This window comes from Zonotrichia leucophrys, chromosome 8, assembly GCF_028769735.1.
Source record: "Zonotrichia leucophrys gambelii isolate GWCS_2022_RI chromosome 8, RI_Zleu_2.0, whole genome shotgun sequence".
In the NCBI taxonomy this organism is placed as follows: domain Eukaryota; kingdom Metazoa; phylum Chordata; class Aves; order Passeriformes; family Passerellidae; genus Zonotrichia; species Zonotrichia leucophrys.
The window spans coordinates 2,917,011-2,941,663 of NC_088178.1; the positions used below are offsets into that span (position 1 = coordinate 2,917,011).

Here is a 24,653-nt window from a genome sequence, read left to right on the forward strand (position 1 = left end):
GGGAAAGGAAGAAACTGAGCCTGTAGGAAACCTGGATGAACATCCAGTGCTTCCCCAGCCAAGCTCCCACCACTCAGAAAAAGAGGACACCGTGCTCATGCCCCCTGTCAGGGACTGAGGATGACCACAGACACGCATTGCAGTCCCCACACCCAACCTGAGCTGTTGTTTTCACCCCAGCTGGCTGCATGTTTGGGCTGGGAAGCAGAGAGGGTGATCTGAACATCCCTGTGCTGCCCTGGCTGAGCCTCACCTGCTCCTCCAGCTGCTGCCGCTGCTTCTTGGCCTTGCTCTGCTTGTAGTAATCCATGATCATCATGGCTGCATATATTTTCCCAACAGTCAGGTCAGAGGCTGGGAGCATGAGAAGGAACAAAATGGGGTCACTTGTGTTGTAAGATAAGGCACTGATGTGGATCTTGGGAAAAGCCCTGCTCTGGGATACCCTGGTGACCCTCAAACTCTTGTCATCACTCCAAAAGAGAGAATGCTGAGCACCCAGACACTCCCCATGGGGATAAAATAAATGGAGATGCTTGAAATCATCACCACCCTCAGCCACCAAGGCACACATCCTCATCATCTCATCAGGTGTGCTCAGCCTCCCTCCCTGCTGTGCTCCAGAGAGCAGTCACAGGAGACTCTGGCTTTGGCAGGAGTAGATCCCTGCAAACTGGGGGCTTTTCCAGAGAGTTCCCAATCAGAAAGAGGCAGAACAAGGGAAAACAAACCCTTCTGCACTTCTCCTTGAGCTGGGGATAGGCCTGGCCAGTCCCCACCTCTGGCCAGTCCCCACCTCCCTTTGGGAAGAAGTTGCTGTGGGGATGAGGGGAGTTTGAAGGCAATAATAGCTCCCCCAGAGACTCACTTTTTGGCATGGGTACCAACAGGTCCAGCATCTTCTGGGAGAGGTGAGGCCAAATGGTCAGGATCTCCTTTTGAAGCTCGGAGTCCAACTGCTGCCAATCTGCACCACCTTTAAGAGCAGGGAGCAAAACCGGCCCAGACACATCAAACCTCAGCACCAGGGTCCAACCAGCCCCCCTTTCCCATCCTGCAGTGAGGTTCCACCTCAGCACCCATCTCTCTGGGCTGGGAGGGCCACCTTGCATCAGCCAGCCTGGTCTCCTGCTCCCACAGGGAAACCTTCCCCCCATCCCCTCCATATGTGCCTCCATCTCCCCATCCCCTGCCCTCCCACTCAAAGCTGCCACCTTCAAGCTTGCCTTGGGTCCGTCTCTGCAGCTCCCATCCCACTCCAGCCCACACACACCTGCTGCTGCCCCACTTTCCTTGTGCTGGTGAGCAGATCATGTGCTGGTGGAAGAGCAGCTCCGCTTGGGAAAGCCAGAAATGCACAGTGAGGCTGTGCACGGGGAGCAGAGTTCTCTGGCCAGGGCTTTGCTGAGCTTAGCAAGCCCCAGGAGCACCAGAAGCTGTCAATGTGCCCCAGCAGGGCCACCCAAGCACAGGGGCAATTTGGGTGGGCTGTAGGACACCCAGGTTCAAATCTCTGCTTTGTCTGGAGGGTTTGAACCCATCCCTGTTGTCTGAGCACAGGGCTTTGGATGACATCTCACCCTGGGTTGGGTTTTCTCCCAGTAGCTGAGCTGTTCCTAGGGGATGTTTTATTGAAAATGCCATGTTTCTGCAGGAAGTTTTTGATCTGATGAATCACAGCCTTTCCAGTAACAACAACAAAGGAGGTTTTCCTGCTCTGAACATTTTATCTTCCCTGAGAGACAGAGAGGTTTCTTTTCCCCACAGCCTCAGGAAGCCAAGCACGTCTTTCCCATCTTTGGTTTGGGTTTTTACATGGGGAGGAAGGGGAATTCTCTCTCTCCTCCATTACACAGTGGACATTGAGCTGTTTCTTTTCTCTAGAAACAGCTTCTGATGAAGAATTCTTTACCCCTTTCCTAAAGAAACAGATTTTTTTTGACAGAAAGTGGCATAAATTTGCCTGTTCAATGTACTTGCTCCCATCTGTGTGCATCCAGGCTCTGGATCCCAAATTAACTGTGAGGTCCTCAGCCCAGCCAAAGAGAAAGGGACTTTTTTGCGAAGTGATAGGACAAGGAAGAAGGATTTTAAGCTGAGTGAGAGTAGATTGAGCTTGGATATCAGGAAGAAATTCAGAAGGTGGTGACGCCCAGGGAAGCTGTGGATGCCCCATCCCTGGGAGTGTCCAAGGCCAGGCTGGATGGGTGGTGGGAGCTGTGGGATGGGGGCTGGGACAGGATGATCTTCAAGGCTCTTTCCAACACAAACCCATGCTGGGATTCCACAAAAGAACCACGAGCAGTCTGCAGAGGGTTTCAGAGTGCCCCTCTGTGGCACAGGTGTTACCTTTGGCAATTTTGATGTCCAGGGCCGTGCGGATGAGGGCCATGAGGGTGGAGGTGAAGTGGACTGTCATGTCCTCGGCCACGGGCATGTTCATCAGCACCAGTCTCTGCGCAAGAGAGAGAAGAAAACAGCGGACGGAAAACAATATCGAAAAACACATCGACCAGGCTGGAGGAAAAGAAATTAAACATTAAACAAAAGGGGGGTGGGAAGAAAAAAAAAAGAATAAAAATTAAAAAAAAAAATTAAAAAAAAATAAAAAGCAACAAGGAGTGTCAAAACAGCACAGCCAAAAAAGAAGGGCGAGGATCACCCCACCAGCCCCCCCACCTCCCCGGCTCCTTCCACCCCAGGACACCGGCTCACTGCCTTCCAGGGCTCCTCCTGCGCCCCAGGAACGGCCCCTGAGCCCCCCTCCCCACGTGCCACAGCAGCCCCCGGCACTTTTTTGGGAAGACACACCCCATCCATCAGGGATGCGGGCATGTGGGATGCGCGGGAGGGGAGGCGGGCTCAGGTTTCCGTTCCCGGGGGGTTTGGCTTTCCAGCTCTCAACCCTTCCCAGCTGGGGCAGGGGAGAGGAGGGTCCCTAACCTCCAGGGACTTCAGATGGGCTGGATATTCCTCTAGCATGCTACATCCTGGCACTCCCTTTTTGCGTCTTTCAGAGATGAAGTTTGCCAGCACATGCAGGGGGGTTCCAAATTATCCATGGGTGGGGAAGGGAAAGGAAGGGAAAGGGGAGGGTGGAAAAAGTGCAGAAGGAAAGAGAAAAGGGCAACCAAGGCAGGTTAGACACGCCATGCTCCTTCCCCACCCTGGCAAGGCGGGGTGCAGACCGAAGTGACCAGATCCACTTTCCAGAGAGTATATTTTGCTTTGTGAATACCTTGGGTCAGCCCTTCCCTGCCCATTCCTGTTCACCCAGCTTCTCACATCCCTTTCCTGCTTTCAAGCCTCTCTTTTTCCCCCTAGAGAAGTGTGATGGTGGATGTATGCTTGTGAGAGCCTGAGAGGGTGGAAGCGTGTTTGGAAGTGTGCAGGAATCTCTTTGTGCAATCCCTGCTAAAAGGCCAAGAAAAACCCCAATTTCCTCCTCAACAACAGATCCTCCTGTAGCTTTGGGCCTTGTCCTGGCAGCTGCTGCCCTCAGAAAGCCACACAGCTCCCACTGCACATGCTCCATGGCTTCCCATGCTCCTGATCCATGATCCTGATCCGCAGCTGGGACCTGACTGACAGCCACCACTGCAGGAGGGACAACTCAGAGCTACCTTTGGAAGGGCCCTGGCTTTGCCTTGCACAAGCAATGAAAGGGCCTGGAGAGCCCCTGCTGATGATCCTGGCTCCTACACACAACAGGCCTGCTCCTATGGGATTTGGGATTTGAGATTTGGGATTTGTCCCCACTGCCCACCTGCTTCCCATCTCCACGGGCTTCTGCACTGGCTGGGATCAGGATGGTTCCAAGGCCCTGGGCACGAACTCCTGAGGACATCTCACCCTCCTAACTGTGCTACAGGGCTGTTCCTCACCTCCTGCAGCCCTCCCACTTTCACACTAGCACTGATCCTGCCCCTCCTTTTCCCCTCGAGTTGTCACTGTCACACAGGTGGGACCAGCCAGCATGGCCAGGGCTCCTGTGGGCACACTGGGACAGCTCAGAGCTGCCTTTGGTAGGCCCCTGGCTTTGCCTTGCACAAGCAAGAGAAAGGGAGAGTCCCTGCTAATGGTCCTGGCTCCTCACACAGAGCAGGCCTGCTCCTGTGGGATTTGGGATTTGTCCCCACTGCCCACCTGCTTCCCATCTCCATGGGCTTCTGCAGTTGGATCAAGATGGTTCCAAGTTTGTGGTCCCTGGCCACAAACTCCTGAGGACATCTCACCCTCCTAACTGTGGCCTCACCTGCAGCCCTCCCACTGATCCTGCCCCTCCTTTTCCCCTCGAGCTGTCACTGTCACACACTGGGGACCAGCCAGCGTGGCCAGGGCTCCTGTGGGCACACCAGGCTCCCCAGGAGTGAGCCAAACACACGTTGGACACCCCAACAAGTCCCCAGCTCCCCACCTCCCGCTGTGGCCCGGCTCCTGCAGGGCTCTGACCCCCAGAGAAGGAAGGGTTGATCTACCTTATAGGCCACTTTGGAAGGACATCTCTTGCCGAGGCCTAGCGGTGGTGACATAAGAGTCAGCATTTCATACATCTCAGTGTAATGGATTCGGCCACTGCTCATGGAGGGGGAAGGGGAGGGAGGGAGGTGCAGAGAGAGGAGGCATTCCCAGAGAGCGGAAAAAAAAAAAAACAAAAACGTACGAACGGAAAAATAGTACAGGAAAAAACAGGAGAGAAAAAAAAAAAAGAAAAAACAAACGGACAAACAGGAAAAGAACAGGAAACCCGTTAATCAAGGCAAATCATACATGAGAGACTGTCCTGATGTGGATTTATAGCACTGCTCACACAGACCCAGGAATGCTGGCAGAAAGCGACTCACCCCTCTCCTCTCTGCTGCTGGCCTCAAGCGCCTGTCTCGCTACCAGCCTGGGACGAGTCCTGTGCTCTGAACCCCTCTGCTAAAGCCCTCCACGAGCCCCCACCTCGTCCCACAGGTTCCAGGGCTGTGTGCGAGTGGTATAAATCAGATACACGGCACTCGAGCCATGGGTTATTGCAGATAAGGGCGCCTTGCACCGTGGCGCTCCGTGGCCTCCGGAGCCTCTTCCCTCCCGGGGGGGTGCCTGGTATTTGCTTGGCATGGCCACCTAACCCATAGCCAAAGGCTGTGTATCCCCAGCTGGTGGGGTCTATGCAATTGGGAGGCAGCATCTTGCATAGAAGGCAGTGGGCCAGGGTCACTTGTCACAGGAAGATGCCCAGTTGCTTCCGTCTGGCTCTGCGGATGGAGCACTTCCCCACCATGCAGCAGTGCAAAAAAAGGCATGCTGAATCGGCTGGAACAAAAAAAACGGGAGGAAAAGTTGGGCATGCCATGCTCCCGCCCTGGCTCGCTCCCACATGCGGCTGCAAGTTCCACCAGGTTGGAGTTTAAAGAGTCTCAGCAGAGGCAGCTGTTTGGGCCTTCCAACATTTGGGGCTGGTTTGGGTTCCCCATGGGAGCAGTTAGGGTGGGATTTCCCTCCCTCCTCCCCTCCTTGCACTCCTCTGCTCCATAAGGACCTGCCTGGGATTGCTGAGCAAGGAATGCCACCAAAGATTGGCCACCCCAGGCTGGGGTAGCTGGGCTGTGCCTCCCTCTCTCTGCACATCCACATCTCCCAGGGATCCTGGGCTTGCTCACCTCTTCTTCCCCTCGTGCCAGGACCCCACCCTGCCACTGCAAGGTTTGGGATGGTCAAATCACCTCATGACACCAAGGGCATCCACCCTCACTGCCAGACAGGACCCCATCTCAGCTGGGAGAGAGGGCACTGCTAAAAAATTAAGGATCCCTGTGGGATCTTGGCTTCTTCCCTAGAATGTGCTGAGAGCAGTGTGGAAAGGGGAGATGAGGTCTCTTCTCAGCCCCCTGGTCAAAAACGCTCCTACCAAGATAATTCCTGACATTTCAGGTGTGAACAGAACTGGTGACAGGAGCTGTTTGGGGTGCAGGCACCCCAAAAGATGGTTGATAAGAGCTCTGGAGAATGATGACCAGGAGGATCAAGAGGAAACATCCCAGAGTCCACAAGCAGCACCTTGACAGGGCTGGATGAGCACCAGCTCAGGGTGAGGTGGCTGCAATTTTCATGCATGAATTCAGTGCAAAAAAAGGAAGCAAGACAGTGATCTTCCAGCCATCCTCCCTGGCAGGGGGAATTCTGGGGAGCCCAGCACCAAACAGGCACTGCCTTTCAGCCTGAGATTCTCCACATAGCCAAGGAGGAATGGAGTCCATGAAAGTGACCAAGAGGGATCCCATGAGAACTCCACACTTTGCTGCTCCTCAGAGCAGAGATCTTGGAGCTTTCTGAGCAGCACAGCTGTGCCCAGACACCACTTCCCCACGGAGTGAAGCACAGGCAGGCACAGGGAATGAAATCCATCTGAGCAGGATCGATGCCTTGTGAAGGCTGAGCTGGAACAGAGGCTGGACAGAGCTAAAGAATAAAATAGGGATTTATTAAAGGCCTCAATGGATCCACCTTGGGCAGCACAAGAGCCCAGCCAGGGCTGCGCCCAAGATGAAGCAAGATGGTCACAAAAAGTCGATCCTCAGTCACGGCGTCTCTCACTTTTATAAGTTTTGCTCCATTTGCACATTGGAGTTAATTGTCCAGTTACAGCTTTAGCCCATGCAGTCCCATTCTGCTTGTTTTTTTCTCTCCAGCCCACGGTGTTTGTGCTCTTTGGCCTGAGATTTGGATCATTTGTCCTTGGTGCCCAGCTGGAGCAGGAGTTGTTTTGTCTCCCTGTTCTGTGCAGAGAGCTCACCATCCCCTGATATGAAGCCCAGACTCACACACTAAAGCAGCACAGAATCTGAAAAATATAAAAGCTCAAACCTGAGGCATCAGGATGACTCCCAAGAGCTGGTGCACACCCAGGATGGGGGATCCGACCCATCCATCCGTGTCTGGACAGAGATGTGACCCATGGCTAGAGCATGAGGTGGCCACCAGGGATTAAATTATTCATTATTCTGTGATTCTGTAAACCCTGTAAAACCACCAGGCATTAATGGCTTGGCCTGAGAGAAGCCCGTGAGTGGCAGAGGAGGAAATGTGGGAGACAGGACATCTTCCTCCTGTGGTTAGGAAATAAGTGCTGTGCCCCACAGTCTGTTAGGAAGGGAACAGCAGGAGTGCTGTGAGAGTAAATTCAGGAAGAGATGAAGTTATCTTCACCTCACAGGGATATCATCTGTGGAGCATTCACCTGGCAGGCAAGGCAGGCTCACTGAATTGAAAGGTGTCTGCAAGCTGACTTGGCATTTTGGGATCTTGGCAAGATGCAACAACCACATGGATTTTTTTTTTCCAATCTTTTGGGAATTGTTCCAGGGCAATAGGAACTCCTGAAAATCTCCTGTTCTTGAAATATCTCCTGCACAGGGAGGAGGAGACTGAGGTAACACAAGGTAGGGATGGGGATGGGGATGTCTCTCCCACATGACAACGGAAGCTGTTCTCAGCACTCTTTGCTTCCTCCTCTCCCTGCATTTATCCACCTTCACTGGTCTGCCCATCCACAGCCAGCAGAAATCAGATTGCTCTGAGACTCCCTCTTCCAAGGAAGCATCAGCCGAGAAGAAAGACTCCAAGAAGCCTTTCCTGGAACAGATGATCCCATCTGAGATTCTTGCAAGAAATCTCCCGTTCCCAAATCCATCTTCCTAAACGAGGTGACCAATCATCCAGGCCTTGCGTTCTTTGTGCTGCTTTGCCTCTGGCAAAACCATACCCACGGCCAGCCTTGGAGGGTGGCAGAGCTGTTCCAGGGGTGGCACCTGGAAGGAAAGCCTTCCTGATGTTTCCACAAGGATGACTGCACCATGCTGCAGCAAGGAACCCTTCTCCTCTGCAGAGGCAAGAGCCAGGACTGGGCTTGTCTGAGCTCCCTCGTGCACCTCAGGAGCCATGAGGGATGCAGGAGGAAGAGCAAGCTCTGTGATTCATCCTTTTGTGCCACAGGCACAGACAAAGGTGTCATGGCACTTCAGAGAACGCAGCAGATGTGGGATTTTGCTCAAGTGTCACCCCAAAATAATTTTTTTTTAAAAAAACCCTTCAAGTCAGCGAGACACGAGGAGACCAAATCACTGCCCTGGACTCAGGGCCAGTGTCAGGACCCAGGACATCCCTCTGGCTGTCCTGAGCAGCCAAGACCCCTGCCAGGGAGCTCAGAGACCCTGGCACAGAGCCCAAGATGCCTGTGGGTTTGATTATGGCCCATGGAGCAAATTACCAACCTTGTATGAAGATCAGCAGGCCACAACAGTTTAAGTAGAATATTAGTGAAGTTATCACGGGGTGGAAAAGTAGATTTTAGAGTTTTTGGTATGGAGGTTCAGGAGGCAAGATGGAAAGAACTAGGTGTGTCCAGCCTTTCTCCTTCTTCTTGGCCTCCATCTTCTGCTGTGATGTTGGCACTTTTAGATTTGTTTAGAGTAGAAGCTCACTGTCTAACATAGGTGATAGGTGTTGGAAAGTAATTGTAAATATTGTATATGTAGTTTTTAGTATACAATAGTATACTTGCTGAGCTGACCTCAGCAAGCCAAGAGAAATTTTTTTATGGACAACATAAAAAAGACAACCTTAAGACTGAGAAATTAAGAGCCCTGACTCCTTCTTTGAGTGCCAAGCTAAGAAAAGAGACTTTCCAACTTTTCTTGAGTTCACTCTGACCAGCTGGAGATCCTGACAGGCCTGCAGCCAGGAGCTGAGCTCAAGGGAGAGGAGCTGCCAAGCTCCAGAGGTGTCACCATCTCCCAGGGAGATCCAGCCAGCTTTGTGCAAGCCTAGAAAGAGTCCCACTCCTCAGAGACGTGACTGTTTGTCCTGCCAAGTGCCACCCTCAAGGACAGGGCTGTTGGGTACAGCACAGCATCTTCCAGGGACAGGGGTCACCTCCTCATCCTCTCTGTCCAAAACAACAGCAAAGTCCCCAACAATACCCCCCCAAACCCTCATTGTCCCCTGTGAGGTGCCTGAGGAGTCGAGCAGGGGCGGTGGCATTTGGGCTGGCGCCCCTCGGGGCTCTCTGCGCCGCTGGAACCGGGGCTGGGGGGCTTTGCTGCGGGGCACAATTTGTCACAACCCACGCCAGGAGGCTCTGAGCCCCCTGATGCCTCCCCTGCGGGGGAACAGCTGCTGGCTCTGGGAGGCAGTGGACCTCTTTAAACTCGGAGGAAAGCAAGGTCAGGGTTCCCTGGGGAGGCGCGGTGGCAGTGGAGCGGGGAGCGGGGTGGATGGTGTGTCCCGTGGCCAGGCTGTGGCGGAGGACTGGGAGGCAAACCTTGCACGCCACCCTGTAGGGGCAGTTCTCTCCTAGGCCCAGAGGAGGCGAGATCACCCGTACTAATTTGTACATATCCTTATACGAGATCCTGCCGCTGCAAAGGAAGCACAGGTGGGTTAATAGGACACTGAGAGGGTGGAGGGGAGGGTGGAGAGCTTAACGGGGGGATGCTGGGGCTGTCTGTGGGGCCAGACCCCCAGCTCTTCTCCTTCTGGCTCTGTCAGACCCAGAGAGGAGAAAAAGCTGTGAGCATCAGCTACTGCCTTTTCCACCATGAGAGCTGGCTCTTATCTCCTCACACTGTCCCATCCTCACCCTGGAGAAGGACAGTTTTGGTGGTGACCCCTCCTCGTTGTGCCCCTGACCCCTGGATTTCACACAGGGTGAGCCTGCAGCTTGGTGGAGTTCTAAGCCATGGAGCTGTGCTCCACCACATCACCAGAGCCCCTGTCCTCACACAGCCAACCCTCTGAGAGCCACGAGGTCCCAGTGGGGTTGGCAGCTGAGCCACTCGTGCCTCCAAGATCTGGGGAACCTGAGACAGGGAGGGATAATGTGACCAGCTGCTGGCTGTGGCACCTGGCTGTGGCTCTCCAGTCCACTCCCGTGCTCTGACCACCAGCCCAGCTCTGCCAAGGGTGCACATTATGAGAAGCAAACCTCCCCAGACACACACACCCCCCCTTTCCTCCCAGGGAAGCACATCTGGCCAGATGCAGCCATCCCAGGATACGGCCGTATCCTCTGGCACCGCAGGGACCAGGAAGCAGCTGAGGCACAGAGCTGGCAGGAGGGGGTGCAGGATGCTGAGCTCCCCACTCTGCTCCAGCCCAGAGCCCTTGGGGAAGCGTGGGGTGGAAGTGCTGAGGTGCAGCTGCTGCAGCCTCCCGGGCATCCTTGGACAAGCTGGGAGGGAAACCAGGCGGGGAGGCAAAGAGCGGCATCACCGTCCGACCCCAGGCGCCTTTGCCTCTGGTTTCTTTCTCCTCATCCTCTCCCATCCCCTCTCCATTGCTGGCCAGAAGTGAAGAACCAACCAGACCCCAAACCCCATCCCTGCTCCCCCCTGGTGCTGGGTGTTGTCCCCAGCAGAGCTCCATGTGCTGTTGGGATGCGCTGGGAGCTGTTGGGATGTACTCACCCGTTCCTGGCCTGGCACAGGGGCCAGGGCTGCCAAAACTGTCTCCTGTGTCCCCTAAGCACTGGCTACAAGCATGGCTTGCTCAGGGAATCAGAGGGGCACATGGCAGGGACAGAACAGCTCAGGCTTGTTTTACAGTGGCTCCATCATGGGCCATCATAAACTGGCCACCAGCCACCACCAAGTGCCCAGTGTGAAGAAAACCATCCCAAGAGCCACCCCGCAGCTAGCAGCTGGGAGTTTCACGGCTCCACCTCCTCTCCTGTCTCTGCTTGGAGCTGATATTGGGCATGAAAAAAATACCTTGGCTGGGGCTGGTCTCCTGAGGGCAGGACATGGAGGCAAGGAGTCTCCAAAGGGAGTGTGAGGGGGTGCCAAGACCAAGAGTTAGGATGGCACAGGCTCCCTGGCAGTGGTGGATCATGGCCCCATGGAGTCCTCAGGCTCTGGAAGGGGCCACACAAGGCATCCTGGTGGGGCTGGGGCTGAGTGAAGGGCAAACACATTCCCAGAGCTGCCACAGGTCGCCCATTGCACTAGGGATGCTTGGGACCATCTGAGGAGAAGGAGCAATGGAGAGCAAGGCCTCTGCAGCAGCAGCAGCAGGAGGAGCAGAGCCAAAATCTACCAACCCAGGGTGTGTATGGACCCTGTGAGCCCCCACCACTGCTGGGAACAGGCTGTGCCTCCAAACAGGAGCTCTGCTCTCCAAGGTCCTCATCAGCAAGGGCAGGAGTGCAGCAGCCAAAGCCCTCCCATCTCAGAGGGGTGAGTGGGCTGGCCAGCACAGGACACAGCTCCCCAAACATACCCCAAACAAGGTGCTGTGCAGGTGGTTTGGCTGGAACCCAGCAGATCCCCGTGGTGGGAACAAGCCCTGCTCAGCCCTGCTGTTATCAGGGCTGTGGCTGCTGGGGAGCAAGGGATGGAGCCAGTCTCAGGGCAAAGGCTCCCAGCTGGTGCTTGGGGACAGGAAAGGAGGCCAAGAGGGATCTGCCTGCTGGACAGGGAGGAGAGGAAGAGCAGGAAGGTCCAGCACTCAGGATGAACACCCCATGGCAAACTGAACATCACCCAAGACGCCTGTGCCACCAACCAGCACAAGAACCAGCTGCTGCCCTTGCAATGACCACAGGTGACAGCAGCACACCCTGACTGTCCCAGACATCACTGAGAACTACACTTCCAGTAGGAGAACACAGAGACCCTGGTTTAAAACCAGCTCTGAGAGGTTGGCTGGGAGAGAAGGAGCTGGCTACATACCACGCTGCTCGGTCATACTCTGCCCAGATCCGGACAAACTCATCCAGATGGTGAGGGCCCAGGATGGAGGAGTCCCGTGTCAGGTACTCAAAGTTGTCCATGATGACTGCCACAAACAGGTTGAGCATCTAAATCAAAGAGGGAAAAGGCAGAGAGACAGGAAGGTGAGGGGAGAGGGAGAAGAGAAGGGAGAGAGTGGGGGGAAAGTGGGGGAGAGGGAGCAGAGAAAGGAAGAGGAGAAGGAGTGATTGTGGGAAGGTGATGGAAGATGACATGATGGCTGACAAGGGGAATCCCCAGAGCCCTCAGAGGAGAAGGCAACTCACCAGGAAGGAGCAGAAGAAGATGAAGGACACGAAGTAGACGTAGGCCAGGTCGGTGCCGCAGCGCTCGTTCTCGTTCTGCCCGGACGTGGCCGTGGTGTCCGGCTCGCAGCCCTTGCCCTCCAGGCAGGACAGCATGATCTCCTGCCACGCCTCTCCAGTGGCACTCCTGTCCCCAACACAGCCCTGTCAGCAGCTCCTGGTGGCATGGATGCCCCCAGGAGAAACCTCACCGTGACCTGCCCACATTACACACATCTCTGGCATGCAGAGGAACATTTTCCATGGCTGCTCACCTGAAGAGGAGCATGAGGGAGCCCAGGAAGCTGCGGAAGTTGTTGTGCCTGTTAATGTGGCTTTCCTCATCGAGTTTGATATTGCCAAAAACCTGCAGAAGGCAGAAAAAGTGCTCAGCTCTTCAGGCAAGAGCTCCTCAGCCAGGGAAGCAGCTGCACGTTCATATTGCTTGAGTGTTGGGGAAGATGAAACAGGAAAGCCTTATAAATGTGATTGCCTGGCAAAAGATTTTGAGAATATAGAAACTATAAGTGAGACTGAAATGAAAGCAAGCTTTGAGATCCCTCAGTTACTGAACAACTGGAAAACAATTGTGTGGCCAGCTGAAGGTAATCCCATTTTAAGGAAACAACACCCTCTGCTTGCAGACAGGCCCAAGGGTCAGAGCAGACCCTACAGCTTGGCAGAAGGGGCCCAAAGAGGAGTTTTTAGGGTTTAAAATGTAACACAGTGTGGTAATGTAATGATTCTTATAGGCTGTATGGAAATGCTATAGGATTTGTATCTTGTATTAGATTGGTTAGTGAGAATTAGAATATTCAGCACAAAAGAAGATTTATGGCATTGTAACAGGAACCTCGCTCTCTTACCCTCTTATGCTCTTATCCTCTTTTACTCTCTCTCTCTCTCTCTCATCCTCTCTCCCCCTCTCTTCTCTCAGGCCTGCTCTGAGCTGTGCCTGGCAGCTCCCAGCAGGGCCCTGCACCCAGGCCCTTTGCAATAAACCACAAATTCCACGACCTGGCTGCAGAGATCTCTGCTCTCCACCCATCCTGACTGTCCTACCACCGTGGCTCCTACACTGGAGAACATTCCAGGTTGGGTTGGACAGGGCTCTGAGCAACCTGATCTAGCTGGAGATGTCCCTGCCATGGGGCTGGACAAGGTGGCCTTTCAAGTCCCTTCCAACCCAAAACATCCTCTGACTGTGTGATTGCACGAAAAGTGCCCCAGCAAACACAGGCTGGTGCACAGCCAGTGTGCCAAGGAGCTGGTGCCAGGCAGCCATGGGGGAAGGAGACTCTGCTCTCCTTGGCAGGGATTTGCTGTGGGTGGCAAAGGCTGAGAGAGGCTGAGCTGCCATGGAAACAGGAGCATGGAGGGCCTGGGATCAGCTCAGTCCAACCATTCCACATCCATCCATCCATCCATCCATCCATCCCTCGATGCCATCTGAGCACCACATGGCACCCAGCGACCCCAACCACACTGGAGGTGCAGGGACAAGGTCCCACTGCCCTGGGTGGGTGCTGGGTCACACTCCTGGACACTCCCAGGAGATTTTCCATTGCTGGAGGAATGGTCTGTGATGCTGGGGTGAGGCACAGCTCTGCAAAGAGCATGGAGAAGGGCTCAGGGATGGAGGGACAGACCCCACCATCCCCATGGCCAGGAGAGGCAGCAAAGATCAAACCATGGGCAATAATCTAACAACAACCCTCAGCCAAAGCTGTGCTAAGACATTAGTAAAGTGCCTCAAATTGGAAATATGTGCTGTTATTACTGTTAAATATTTATTCCCCTTTCCCTGAACCTAAAAATACACCAACTGCAGAGTATTTTTTCCCTGTACAGGTTTTTTGGAATGTGTAATTGTAGAATATTTTCTGCCTCCAGCTATTTTGCTCAAATAACGCCCACAGACTTTACTGCTTGGGGATTTGTTCACAATGGTGTTAAAAAAAAAAAAAAAAAGAAAAATTAAAAAAAATAAATCTAATACTACCACCCGGCAGGGAGGGGGGCTGAGTCAGATGGTGGCTGTTTAGGAGAACACCTGGAGCTGCTGCTCAGGTGAGTAGGACAGGGTGGCAAAAATCAGCCACTGGAAGATCCTAAACAGCAGAGCTGCCAAGCAGCACAAGCCAGGGGCCTCTGTCACCCCAAAATGAGGCACTGGGTACTGTGGCAGCTCACAGGGCAGCTCCACATCCCCAGAGGATGCTTTGTCACATCTCCAGCGTGGGATTTAGTCACAGCAGAGGCGAGCCAGCCCTGCAGCACGTGTGGAGCTGAAGGGTTTGGCTCACGTGCCTCTTACTCACCAGCTGACGCCTCCCCCTGCTCTGCAGACCCCCCAGCAGCTGGGAGATCAGGGCAGGGCCCCAAAGGGGAGCACCCAAACAGACTGACAGCAGCACAGCTACAGGGACAAATGGATGGCAGGCACCCAGCTGAGCCCCCAGGGCCACAGCTCCAAAGGCACCAGCTGTGGAGCTGGACTGAACAAGGCCATGGCAGTGTCCCCAGGGCCCTGCAGCTCCCAGAGAAGCTGTTCCATCCTCAGCACCCTCCTGGCACAGTGTTGCACACAAGGCTGGCTCCTGTGTGCAACACTGGGGACGTGCCAGTGCCACTGTCTGTGCCAGGGGGACACACGGACGCGTCTGTCTCACCTGCATCCCAATGATGGCGTAGATGAAGAAAAGCATGGCAATCAGCAGGCAGACGTAGGGGAGTGCCTGCAAGAGAAGCAGATGAGTCACCTCATCTATCACAGGTCCAGCCCCAGAGGAGTACAGCACACACAGGTGAGCTGTGCTGCTCCATCTCTCCTACAAGGCCTTGGGAACAGCCTGTATTTGGGAGCAGCACCACATCCCTGTGGCCTGGTGTCCTAGGGTGATGTTATGATGCTTGTATCCCTATTTCTGTGTTCTGTTTATGCTGGATATTATGTTCTGTGCCTTCAAGACTGGCTCTGAAGAGTGAATGTTTTGTTTTGGTTTTGTTATCAGCTGCTCCCCCATGGCTGGCGGGGACACAGGGACGGGGCAGTACATGATGCTGCTTTTGCTTTTTGCTTGGCTTTTTGCTTTACTTTTGCTCTTGCTTTTTGCTTCTATTCATTAGTTAGTTTAGCTAAGCAGTCGAATTTTTCCCTGGACTGTTTTTACTTTCCCTTTTTTGGACCAACTTGAAGCTGCTCCAGACTGGGACCTGGGAAACACTGAGAGTTTGCACCTTGTGGCTGCAGCAGCTGCCCCAGCGCTGGAGGGACTGATAACAGAGCGACCACCCACAAGACAGACTTTCTGAATTTGTCATCTTTTTCGGAGCAGTGAAAGAGTTTTGTCATCTGGTATTGTTGATTTTGTGTGCTGGGGGGTGCTTTGCCTGTTAAATAAACAGGTTCTTTCCACTTCTCCCCAAGGAATCCTTCCCAAACCAGTTGGGGAGGGTTAGGGTTAGGATTAGGGGAAAGGGCACATGTGGGTTTGCTTTCTGGAGGGGCCCCCTTTTGGAGGTTTTCTCCCAAATTTGCCTTAAACCAGGACACCTGGGGAGAGGCCAGGACACAGGAGACTGACCTTGAAGGACTGCACAAAGGTCCAGAGCAGGATGCGGATGGTGTAACCCTGGCGGAGCAGCTTGATGAGCCGGGCAGCCCGGAAAAGCTTCAGGAAGCTCATGTTGAAGCTGCTGGTGTTCACCAGCTGGGGGGAGATGAGAGGGTCAGAGGGAGCTGGGGGCTCCCAGCACCCCTCCACAGCCCGCTGCTCCCAGCCCCTGCCTCACCTTGGTGTCCGTCAGGATGATCTCCGTAATGCTGCCGATGACCGTGATGAAGTCAAAGATGTTCCAGGTGTCCCGGAAATAATTCTGCAAAGGAAAGAGGGAGAGAGGGAGCGTGGATTTGAGCTCAGGGATGGCAGGTCTGAAGGGTGCTGGGCCACGGGCCAAAGCTGCTCATGGGCAGTGGTGGAGACCTCAGAGCCCATTTGTATGCAGCCACAGTGTGGAACACCGTCCTGTGTCTGAGACAACGGCAGACCTGAGCATGCCTGCAGCAAGCAGCTTTTCCTGGGAGATGATTCATGCCTCCAACAGACCACCCTGGCAAATGGGAGCAGGAAAAGCAGCCACAGCCTAGGTCAGCCTGCAACAGCTCGGCACATTGACCCTCACAGCCAGGAGAATGCTTTGCCCTCCTCTTCACAGACACCTGGACACATCTCAGCCCCTGCTGTTTGTGCAGCAGTGTGGGAAACAGTAAAGGTAAGAAGATTTTCAGAAAGCTGTAAAAGCAGGCCTTGGAAACAGAAAGAACAGAGAAATTAAAACTACCTGCAGCTGCAAAGTCTGAAAGTAGAAAATGTTACAATAGTACAGCAAGCAAGGACATGAAACAATAGCTTGAGTTTTAGGCTTGGCTAATACAGACCTTAGGATTGCAGAAAAATATGCTTAGAAAGATAGTAGAAGGTTTTAAGCTTAATAATGGAGTATTGTGTATTGTTAATAGAGAGCAGACAAGCAAGCATTGTATGAAGCAGGTGTAAATGTGCTTTTAATGATTGGCTAGAACAATCATCTGTAAGCTTTAGCAATGTGCTATTAGCTAGAAAGTTTTTTAAATGCTTTGTAACAAAGAAATATTTGGCTGTTGTTGACAAGATGTGAGCTTTTGCCATCTTTCTATTGTCTCAACCATGTAATGAGGCTGATGCTGCAATAAAACTCAAGGAATGTATCCCTGTCCTGTTTGTGACAAACTCCAAACACACAGCAGCTGGCACAACACCAAACATGACCACGACTGGTGCTACTGGGAGCAAGGAGGGTGGCTAGAAACCCTCCTGGCAGTGGGCTTTGTGTCCCATAAGCAGCAAGGAATAGCTGTAGAAACAGCAATCCGTGGTTTCAGATACCAAATGAGCAGCTGGGAGTTTTAGCACTGTGAATCTGTCAGGGAGGTCTCACTGCTGCTTGGGTACAGCACAAGGACAGAAGTGCAGCAGCATCTCCTGACTTGTGGGGAAAAGGGAGCACAGCCCCCAGCATGTGGAGCAGCACAGAACATGCACAGCCCAGGCACAGAGCACAAGGCAAGAAGTAAAACAACAGTGTGGCTTTCCCCAGCACTGGGAAGTGCAATGAGAACCACAGAACTCCAGCCCAAAAGCAGCTTTCAGCCCAGGATCCAAAATAAGTAGCAGCAACCTCACTTTATTAACACCTTCCCTTCCTTCTTTCACACTGACAAAGTGCAAATGAACACCCTCCTAAAGAACAGGAGCAGGCACTCACCAGGAAGCCAAAGGCAATGATCTTGAGGACGCACTCCAGGGAGAACACCATGGTGAAGGCAATGTTCAGGTACTTCAGGGCCAGCTCATAGGTGTATGGAGCAGAATAGTACTGATGGAAACAGAGACAGCACTAGCCAGGAGGGGCCTGCCAGCCTCGGGGCTGGTGACTGTCCCAGCACAGACCTGACATGGCCTACGTTTGCTGCCCCTGGCTGCCTCCAGAATTCCTTCTTTTCCTCACCCCTCCCTCAGGACAGGCCTGTGGTGCTCCATGTTCCTTGCCTTGGGGGCATCAAGAACATCTCCTTGCTCTCTCCACCCCTCTCCCAGGACAGATGCCATTCCTTCTAAGAAGGTGGCACAGAATAAATCCAGGCCTGCCTGCAGTAGTTAGGAGGTCTAAATAATTTGGGTCATTTCCTTTAGAAAAGGTGCCACCTCCAGTTTGGGTCCTGTGCTGTTTCCCGGGGATGTGCCCAGGGAAATCACCCACTGTCTCAAAGCATCTCCACAACCAAAATTCCCTCTTCCCACATCCTGACTGATGCTACTGCTCCAGACGAAGGGGACAGCCTCCCTCTGAGCCCCAGCTCACCTTCATCATGAGCACCACGGTGTTGAGGGCTATCATGGCCATGATGGTGTACTCGAAGGACGGGGACACCACAAAGTGCCACACACGGTACTGGAAGGTGTGTCTGTTCTGGGGCATGTACCTCGTCAGGGGCTTGGCGCTGATGGCAAAGTCAATGCAGGCCCTCTGCAACAAAATAATGCCCATCAGACTCCCACAGACACCTGGGAATGTCACCATCATATTTTCTGGAAAATCCCTTCACCAGGATTTCTCCTCCTGGGAAGCTGTGAAGCCTCAGAGAAAAAGGAAAACAATATTATCTCATTTGCTTCTCTTGTGTCTTGCTGTTTTGGAATGTGAAATGTGTTTTGATGCTTTGGAATGTTTGTGCTGCTTTGGAGATTGTTTATCCAACATGTGAATTGTTTTGACTTAATGACCAATCACGGTCAGGCTGTGTCAGACTCTGAGGAGAGAGTCACGAGTTTTTCATTATTATCTTGTTAAGCCTTCTGTAAGTATCCTTTCTCTATTCTTTGGTATAGTTTTAGTATAGTATTCTTTTATATAATAAATATCATATCATATCATACCATATCATAATAGATTAGACTTCTAAGAACATGGAGTCAGATTTATCATTCCTTCCTGCCACAGGGGACCCCAGAAAATACTACAGGGAGGTGCTGGTGGCTGCCACAATTCCTTCCTTCGTGATTTTGGAAGGCAGCAGCCTCATGGGTTTCTCACCTTTTCCATAGCAAGGGAGTTCCAAGCTCCCAAATTGCTGAAAGCCCCATGGAAATGTCCTCATTCCTCCTCCCCAGACCATACCTCATTCTTCTCCAGGCTGCACTCCTCCATCATTTTGTCCCCTTGCTCTTGGAAGGTGATGATGATGAGAGCAACGAAAATGTTGACAAAGAAGAAGGGGAAGACCACGAAGTAGACGACGTAAAAAATGGACATCTCCATGCGGTTGCTGCGGCTGGGCCCGCGGTCCTCCTCCGTCACATCCACCGAGTGCTGCAGCACCCTGTGGGCAGAGAGGTGGAGAAAAGCAACCAGGGGTACATCCATCACTTCCAACGGGACCCAGCTCTGTCTGTCCACTCTTGTGTAATGACAAGGTAAAGCTCTGTCCTAATCTGCTTTCAAGGATGACCCTTTTAAATGGCTGCAGTTTGTTTTACGGTGCTTTGCCGCGTCCCTGATGGAAAATGGATTTTCCTGTGCTCTGCACACAGAGAAAAAAATATTGCCCGAGCTCACACAGGCATTTAGAGAGGTCCAGTCCTACCGTTATCCCTAATATTGACTTCAAATATATCTCCAGGCCACACAGAAAAGGCATTTTCCATCATTCACTCCCTAAGGAAGAAGCTAACCCCAGCCACGGCTCCAGCCTCATAGCAGGGCTAAAACCTCTCTTGTGCTGGTGTAATTTGTTATTCTCTCCACCTCCCAGCCCAGCAGCTCCTCTCTCAGTCTCACTGGGTGTAACCTGACCACCCCAACAGGGTGACCACCCCTATGGGAGGGGACAGAGGAGCAGAATACTCACTGGGGCCACCCCTCGCCCGTGGACACTGTGAACAGGGTGAGCAGAGCCCAGATGATGTTGTCATAGTGAAACTCGTGCCGCTTCCACTCCCTGCATTTCACCTCCATCTTGTTCTTCTCGTGGTCCACATAGTTCCCTCTGCAAGGAGGACAGGGAGCAGTGACCTTGGGGTTTTTGGGCTGCCAGAGTGTGGGATGGTGGGCTTGAACCCTGGGGGCAGCATGGGTGTGTGCAGGGGTCACCTCTCCTCCCTTCAGCCATGAGGAAGGGGAGAGAGGAGGGGAAGGTAAAACAGAAGAGAGAAGAAGGAAAGAACAGGAGCAAATTAAGGGCTCTGCACCCCACAGAAGGATGGGCCACAGCACTGGGGATGGGGCTCAGCCCATGCTGTCCCCAGGAGCAAGGACTTAACAGGGACCCACAGCAGACACAGCCCAGTGCCCTGCCCTTGCCAGAGTGGTGAGAAGCACCAGAGCTACCCCCCAGGGCACCCACATGCAGTCCTTCTGTGTGTCCTTGGAGCTGTCAGTGCAGTAGAAGAACTTCCCCTTGAAGAGCTGCACGGCGATGACGGCGAAGATGAACATGAAGAGCTTGTAGACAATGAGGATGTTGAAGACGTTCTTGAGAGATGTCACTACACAGTCAAAAACAGCCTGGAAGAGAGGGCAGAGCTCACCCTGGGGAACCCACAGACCTGCACCAAGACCAGGTTACTTGCTGGGAAAAGAGGGAAAGAGCTGGGACTTCTCCCAGGCCAAAAGTTATTTTGTGAACGAGGTTAACACCCAGAGCACCCACAGCACACGTGTAGGCACCGTGCAGCTCCTGAGACAGCACCAGGGATGGATATTTGTGTCCTCAGTGTTCTCTGCAACCAGGGAAGCAGATGGGGGACCATCCTAATGATGCAATTAGCAGCACTCAAGACTAATTAGCGAGCACTTCATCATTTTGCATCACCCCAATAGCAGGACAGAGCAAATACCTCTGCCTGCCAGAACAGCACGTTCCTTAGTGCTCTCAGCCCTGGCTCTCACAGCACTTCAAGTGGGGATTGTCCTTATTCCTGTTTCATGGGATCACGTTTCATTTTCCTTATCCCTGTATCCCTGCAGGAGACAGGCACTTCCAGAAAGGAACTGACACGGGCTGACTCCATCCACTGATCAGGAAGAAAAGCTGGGGTCAACCCTCATGTTTTTGGGGTGGCACCCAGGTCTCATCAATCAGCCGAACCACTTAAAAGTGAAAAAAAGGGGCTTCCTCATTCTCATACTCTTTTTTTGGTTTTGTACCCCATCAGCTAAGGTAGGGAAATTCATAATCCTACCTGTGATGCAGAAATAATCCAATTATTGAGATGGGAAATCCCTCTCCAGTACAACACTGTGACAGCACAGCACACAAAACCCTGAGCTGTTTGCAACCTGCTCTGGTGGGAAAGATTAAAAACTTCCCAAAGAGATTTGAGCTCTCCAAAACCAGGGCAGCCTATTTTTCAGGAGAACATCTGGGCTTTGCTCCACTTTGTCCACTCAAGCCCCACTTTCCTTGGCAGAGGAACTACTTCTGGACACCTTGCAGTGCTCCAGGCTTGCTTTCAAGAACTCCCTGCACCTCCAGACACGAAGGGCTCCTAGAATACCCCAAAAGCTTTGTAAAAAAACTTGTTTATTGCTCACAAACAAATCACTGGGGTGGTCCCTGCTCCCAGGGAAGAGGAGAAGAGGATGTGAGGCAGGAGATGGTTACCTTCAGCTTGGGCAGCCTCTTGATGGTTTTCAGGGGCCTCAAGACCCGCAGCACACGGAGGGACTTGATGGTCTTGATATCCCGGCCCTTGTTGGTCCTGCCACGTTGGAGGGAGGCACACACACCCAAAAATGGAACAGAGAGACAATAACCTTGTAGACCTGGGTGCCCCGGGGAGCTGAACTGCTGAAAACACCCCCCCAGCACCTGTGAAGATGGGAACAGGAGGGGCACAAACACTGCTGAGCTCTCAGCCCACCTCAACGCGGCTCCTCCAACAGACAGCAGAGATGGAAAACCAGGCAATCCCCTTTTCCCTGGGATTAGCACCTTTCCAGTGACCTCAACAAACCCCTCACTGTGGGAAGCAGTGCCAGGGCTGGGGCAGACAGTGCCAGGAGGTTTGCAGGGCACAGGCACACACTGTTTGTAAACAGGGCTTGTGCAGCGTCACCGCCGCTGCAATTATTTCCTTCCCGTTGCGAGAAATGCAGAATAAAATGAGGGAGGTTTGCTCAATGGGGCCCACATTGCCAGGGAAATTGTGGGTGCCTCATCCCTGGAAGTGTTCCAGGCAAAGTTGGATGGGGCCCTAAACAGCCTGGTCTAGTGGAAGGTGTCCCTAAGGCACAGGGGTTGGACCCTTGGGAGGGTCTCAAAGGTCTCCCCAGATCAGAGCTATTCTTGCCTTCACCCCAAATCAGCTGAGGGAGGCAGAGTTTACCAGGAGAATTCTTTAAAAGCCCCCTCATGACCCTCAGTTCTTGCATATGATGATTATTCCCTAATCACAATACCACCATAACAGGTAGGATTTTTTTTTCTTTTTTAACCAAAGCCTGGATCTCGAGGTCCTGGTGAAGGTGGCACAGCTTGGCTCCACCAGGCACCCTCGAAAAACGTCAAGGAAATTACTTGCAACAACAGATGCTCCCAATTACACAGCTCCTTGGCGAGGGTTAATGCAACAGGGAGTACAATAATGGGCTTAATCATTACGAGATGTAAACAAAACCACTAATTAATAGCCCTCCCTAGGAGCACAGCCCTCACATGCATGGGAAGCAACTGTACAGACAGACCTAGGACTCGCTGCTTTGCTCAGAAAGAGAGCCTGGATAAAGGCCTGGGATATCTGACTGAGGCAGCACTCATCTGGTGCAAGTTGTCACCAAGGTCACCCGAGTGCAGTGTCTGACACCTGCTATGGGGAATCCCTTCAGCCCTCAGGAGTGCCTGCAGAGCAGCGTGCTGCAGCCCCTGAAAACGCAGCTGAGGGTCAGCCCAGGTGTGGGACAGAGTGAGCTCCAGCTGCAGCCACCCCCCTGCATTCCCAGGAGCACCATAGTTACCCCAAAGCATTCCTGTCGGCGATCCAGCCCAGCAGCCAGCGAGCAGCACCAGCAGAGAGGTGGAAAAAGAAAGAAAGAGAGGAGGAAGGTGAGAAAAGGGTCAGGGGAGCTGCATGGGGACCCTGCAGTAGCTGCCCACCACCCCAGACCTGAGAGAAAGGCACAGTGTGTAGACCATGTAGCCTTCAGGATGGGGCACATCTCCAGGGAGGAACTCCTCCAGAAGCCCCTCCTGCCCTCCCGGCTGGAGGTTTTGGGTGGGGGGCACGTGGTGAAAGCTCTGCTGCATGGAGTGGGACAGTGGGCAGCAGCAGGAAGGCATAGTGCTCCTCAGCTGGAGTTGTGGGGTCAGTGAGCCAAAGGCAGGTGCCTGCAAGGGAACCCACCTGCAAGCCACAATAGTTCCCATCCAAATTCTGCTCAATCACCTCCACTGAGAGCTGCACTGAGCCTGAGCTGCAGTGCAGGGTCTCCTGCAAGCCAGCAGGATGCTCCAATTGGACAAGACAAGGTGGGCTCCAAGGTCCCTGGCTGTAACCAAACCTCTGTCCCTGCTTGAGCCAAGTCCCTGCCACGTGCACACAGAGTGCTCAGCACTTGGGGCAAAGCCTGTAAGCAAAATTTTTCCTAAAACACATCAAACTCACCCCACTCCCTGGCTGTGTGTCAGTCCAGAATGTGGGAGGTGTGCTGAAAAGGTGACAACTTAACTTTGCAGCACTTCTGTGGTGCCCTGACCTGCCTCAGGGTTATTTTGCAGGTAACCACAAAATAACCACACCAGGTTATTTTGCAGTACCTAGGGGTCCTTCTTTCTTCCAGACCAAGTGGGCACAAGGAGATGCTGCAAGGAAAGAAGCTTCTCTGCTGGGTAATCAGCGCCTGCACACCCAGGGCTCCACACTGGCCAACCACTCTGCACCAGCCTTTCCACCAGCCCTGGACAGCTCTGCAAAACTGCTGAGAACTGCAGCCTCAGAGGGAGGCAAAAGCCAGCAGGGTCTTTACTTGTGGTTCTGGTTATTTCAGCTAATTTAATTCAAACTCCTTGGAGATTTACAGCTTTTTATTTAGGCTGTGCATGGATTGATGGATTAGCTTTCCACATGGAGAGCCAGAGATGAATGGAGACAGCCTCTCCCAGGATTTGTGGCCTCTGAGGGAGCAGTGGACAAGCCACAGTGGCTCACAGAGAGATGGCTTTGTGGGTGGACACTTGGTGGTCAGAGATTTGGATGTGGCACTGCTGAACCAGCTCCAAACCTCCTGCTGTGCTCCACAGCCACCCCTGAGGGAAAACCAGAGTGCAGAGGGGAGGCAGGAGGGGCAGGAAACCTGCATGGAACACCCCAGAATTCCTGCTGGGAAGTGCTGGACTCAGGCACCAGCTGGTCTCATCCAGGTAATCACCACACTCCACAGGCACTGCTGCTCCCACCCAGCACCATGGAGGAGAAGGAGAAGGAGAAGAAGAAGGAGAAAGGAGAAAGGAGAAAGGGGAAAGGAGAGAAGGAAAAGGGAGAAGAGGAGGAGAAGGAGAAAGAAGGAGAAGTAGAAATGAGAAAAGAGGAGAAGGAGGAGAGGAGGAGGAGGAAGAGAAGGAGGAAGAAGGGACGAGAAGGAAAAGGAGAAGGAAGGAGAAAGAAGGAGGAAGGAGAAAGGAGAAGGAGAGAAGGAGAAGGGAGAGGAGGAGGAGGAGGAGTAGGAGTAGGAGAAAGAAGGAGAAGTAGAAATGAGAAAGAAGAGAAAGAAGGAGAAGGAGGAGAAAGGAGAAGGAGAACAAGAAAAGAAAAGGAGAGGGAGAGGGAGAAGGAGGAAGGAGAAGGGGAAAGAAGAGAAGGAGAGGGAGAGAAAAAAGGAGAAGGGAGAAGAGGAGGAGAAAGAAGTAGAAGGAGAAAGAAGGAGAAGAAGGAGAAAGGAGAAAGTGAAGGAGGAAGGAGAAGGAAAAGCAGAAAGGAGAAAGAAGGAGAAAGGAGAAGGAGAAGAAGGAGAACATTCCCCGTGCCCTGGCCCCACATCAAAGAGCTCATGGAGGGAG

The 24,653-nt window shown here is 53.0% G+C and overlaps 1 protein-coding gene across 1 annotated transcript in view; it reads right to left on the reverse strand.

The window, feature by feature from the left end:
* The window catches only part of CACNA1E (calcium voltage-gated channel subunit alpha1 E), a 146,226-nt gene that overhangs the window by 7,567 nt on the left and 114,006 nt on the right, over window positions 1–24,653 (reverse strand). Inside the window, exons 28-44 of the mRNA XM_064720512.1 lie at window positions 22,616–22,627; window positions 21,264–21,360; window positions 20,004–20,164; window positions 19,509–19,646; window positions 18,779–18,980; window positions 17,963–18,127; window positions 17,366–17,476; window positions 15,854–15,937; window positions 15,646–15,771; window positions 14,731–14,796; window positions 12,334–12,425; window positions 12,041–12,206; window positions 11,715–11,842; window positions 4,479–4,575; window positions 2,350–2,455; window positions 869–976; window positions 254–354 (exon numbers count right to left, since the gene is read on the reverse strand). Coding sequence (XP_064576582.1) covers window positions 254–354; window positions 869–976; window positions 2,350–2,455; window positions 4,479–4,575; window positions 11,715–11,842; window positions 12,041–12,206; window positions 12,334–12,425; window positions 14,731–14,796; window positions 15,646–15,771; window positions 15,854–15,937; window positions 17,366–17,476; window positions 17,963–18,127; window positions 18,779–18,980; window positions 19,509–19,646; window positions 20,004–20,164; window positions 21,264–21,360; window positions 22,616–22,627 — 1,960 coding nt within the window. The remainder of the gene's footprint in view (window positions 1–253; window positions 355–868; window positions 977–2,349; window positions 2,456–4,478; window positions 4,576–11,714; window positions 11,843–12,040; window positions 12,207–12,333; window positions 12,426–14,730; window positions 14,797–15,645; window positions 15,772–15,853; window positions 15,938–17,365; window positions 17,477–17,962; window positions 18,128–18,778; window positions 18,981–19,508; window positions 19,647–20,003; window positions 20,165–21,263; window positions 21,361–22,615; window positions 22,628–24,653) is intronic.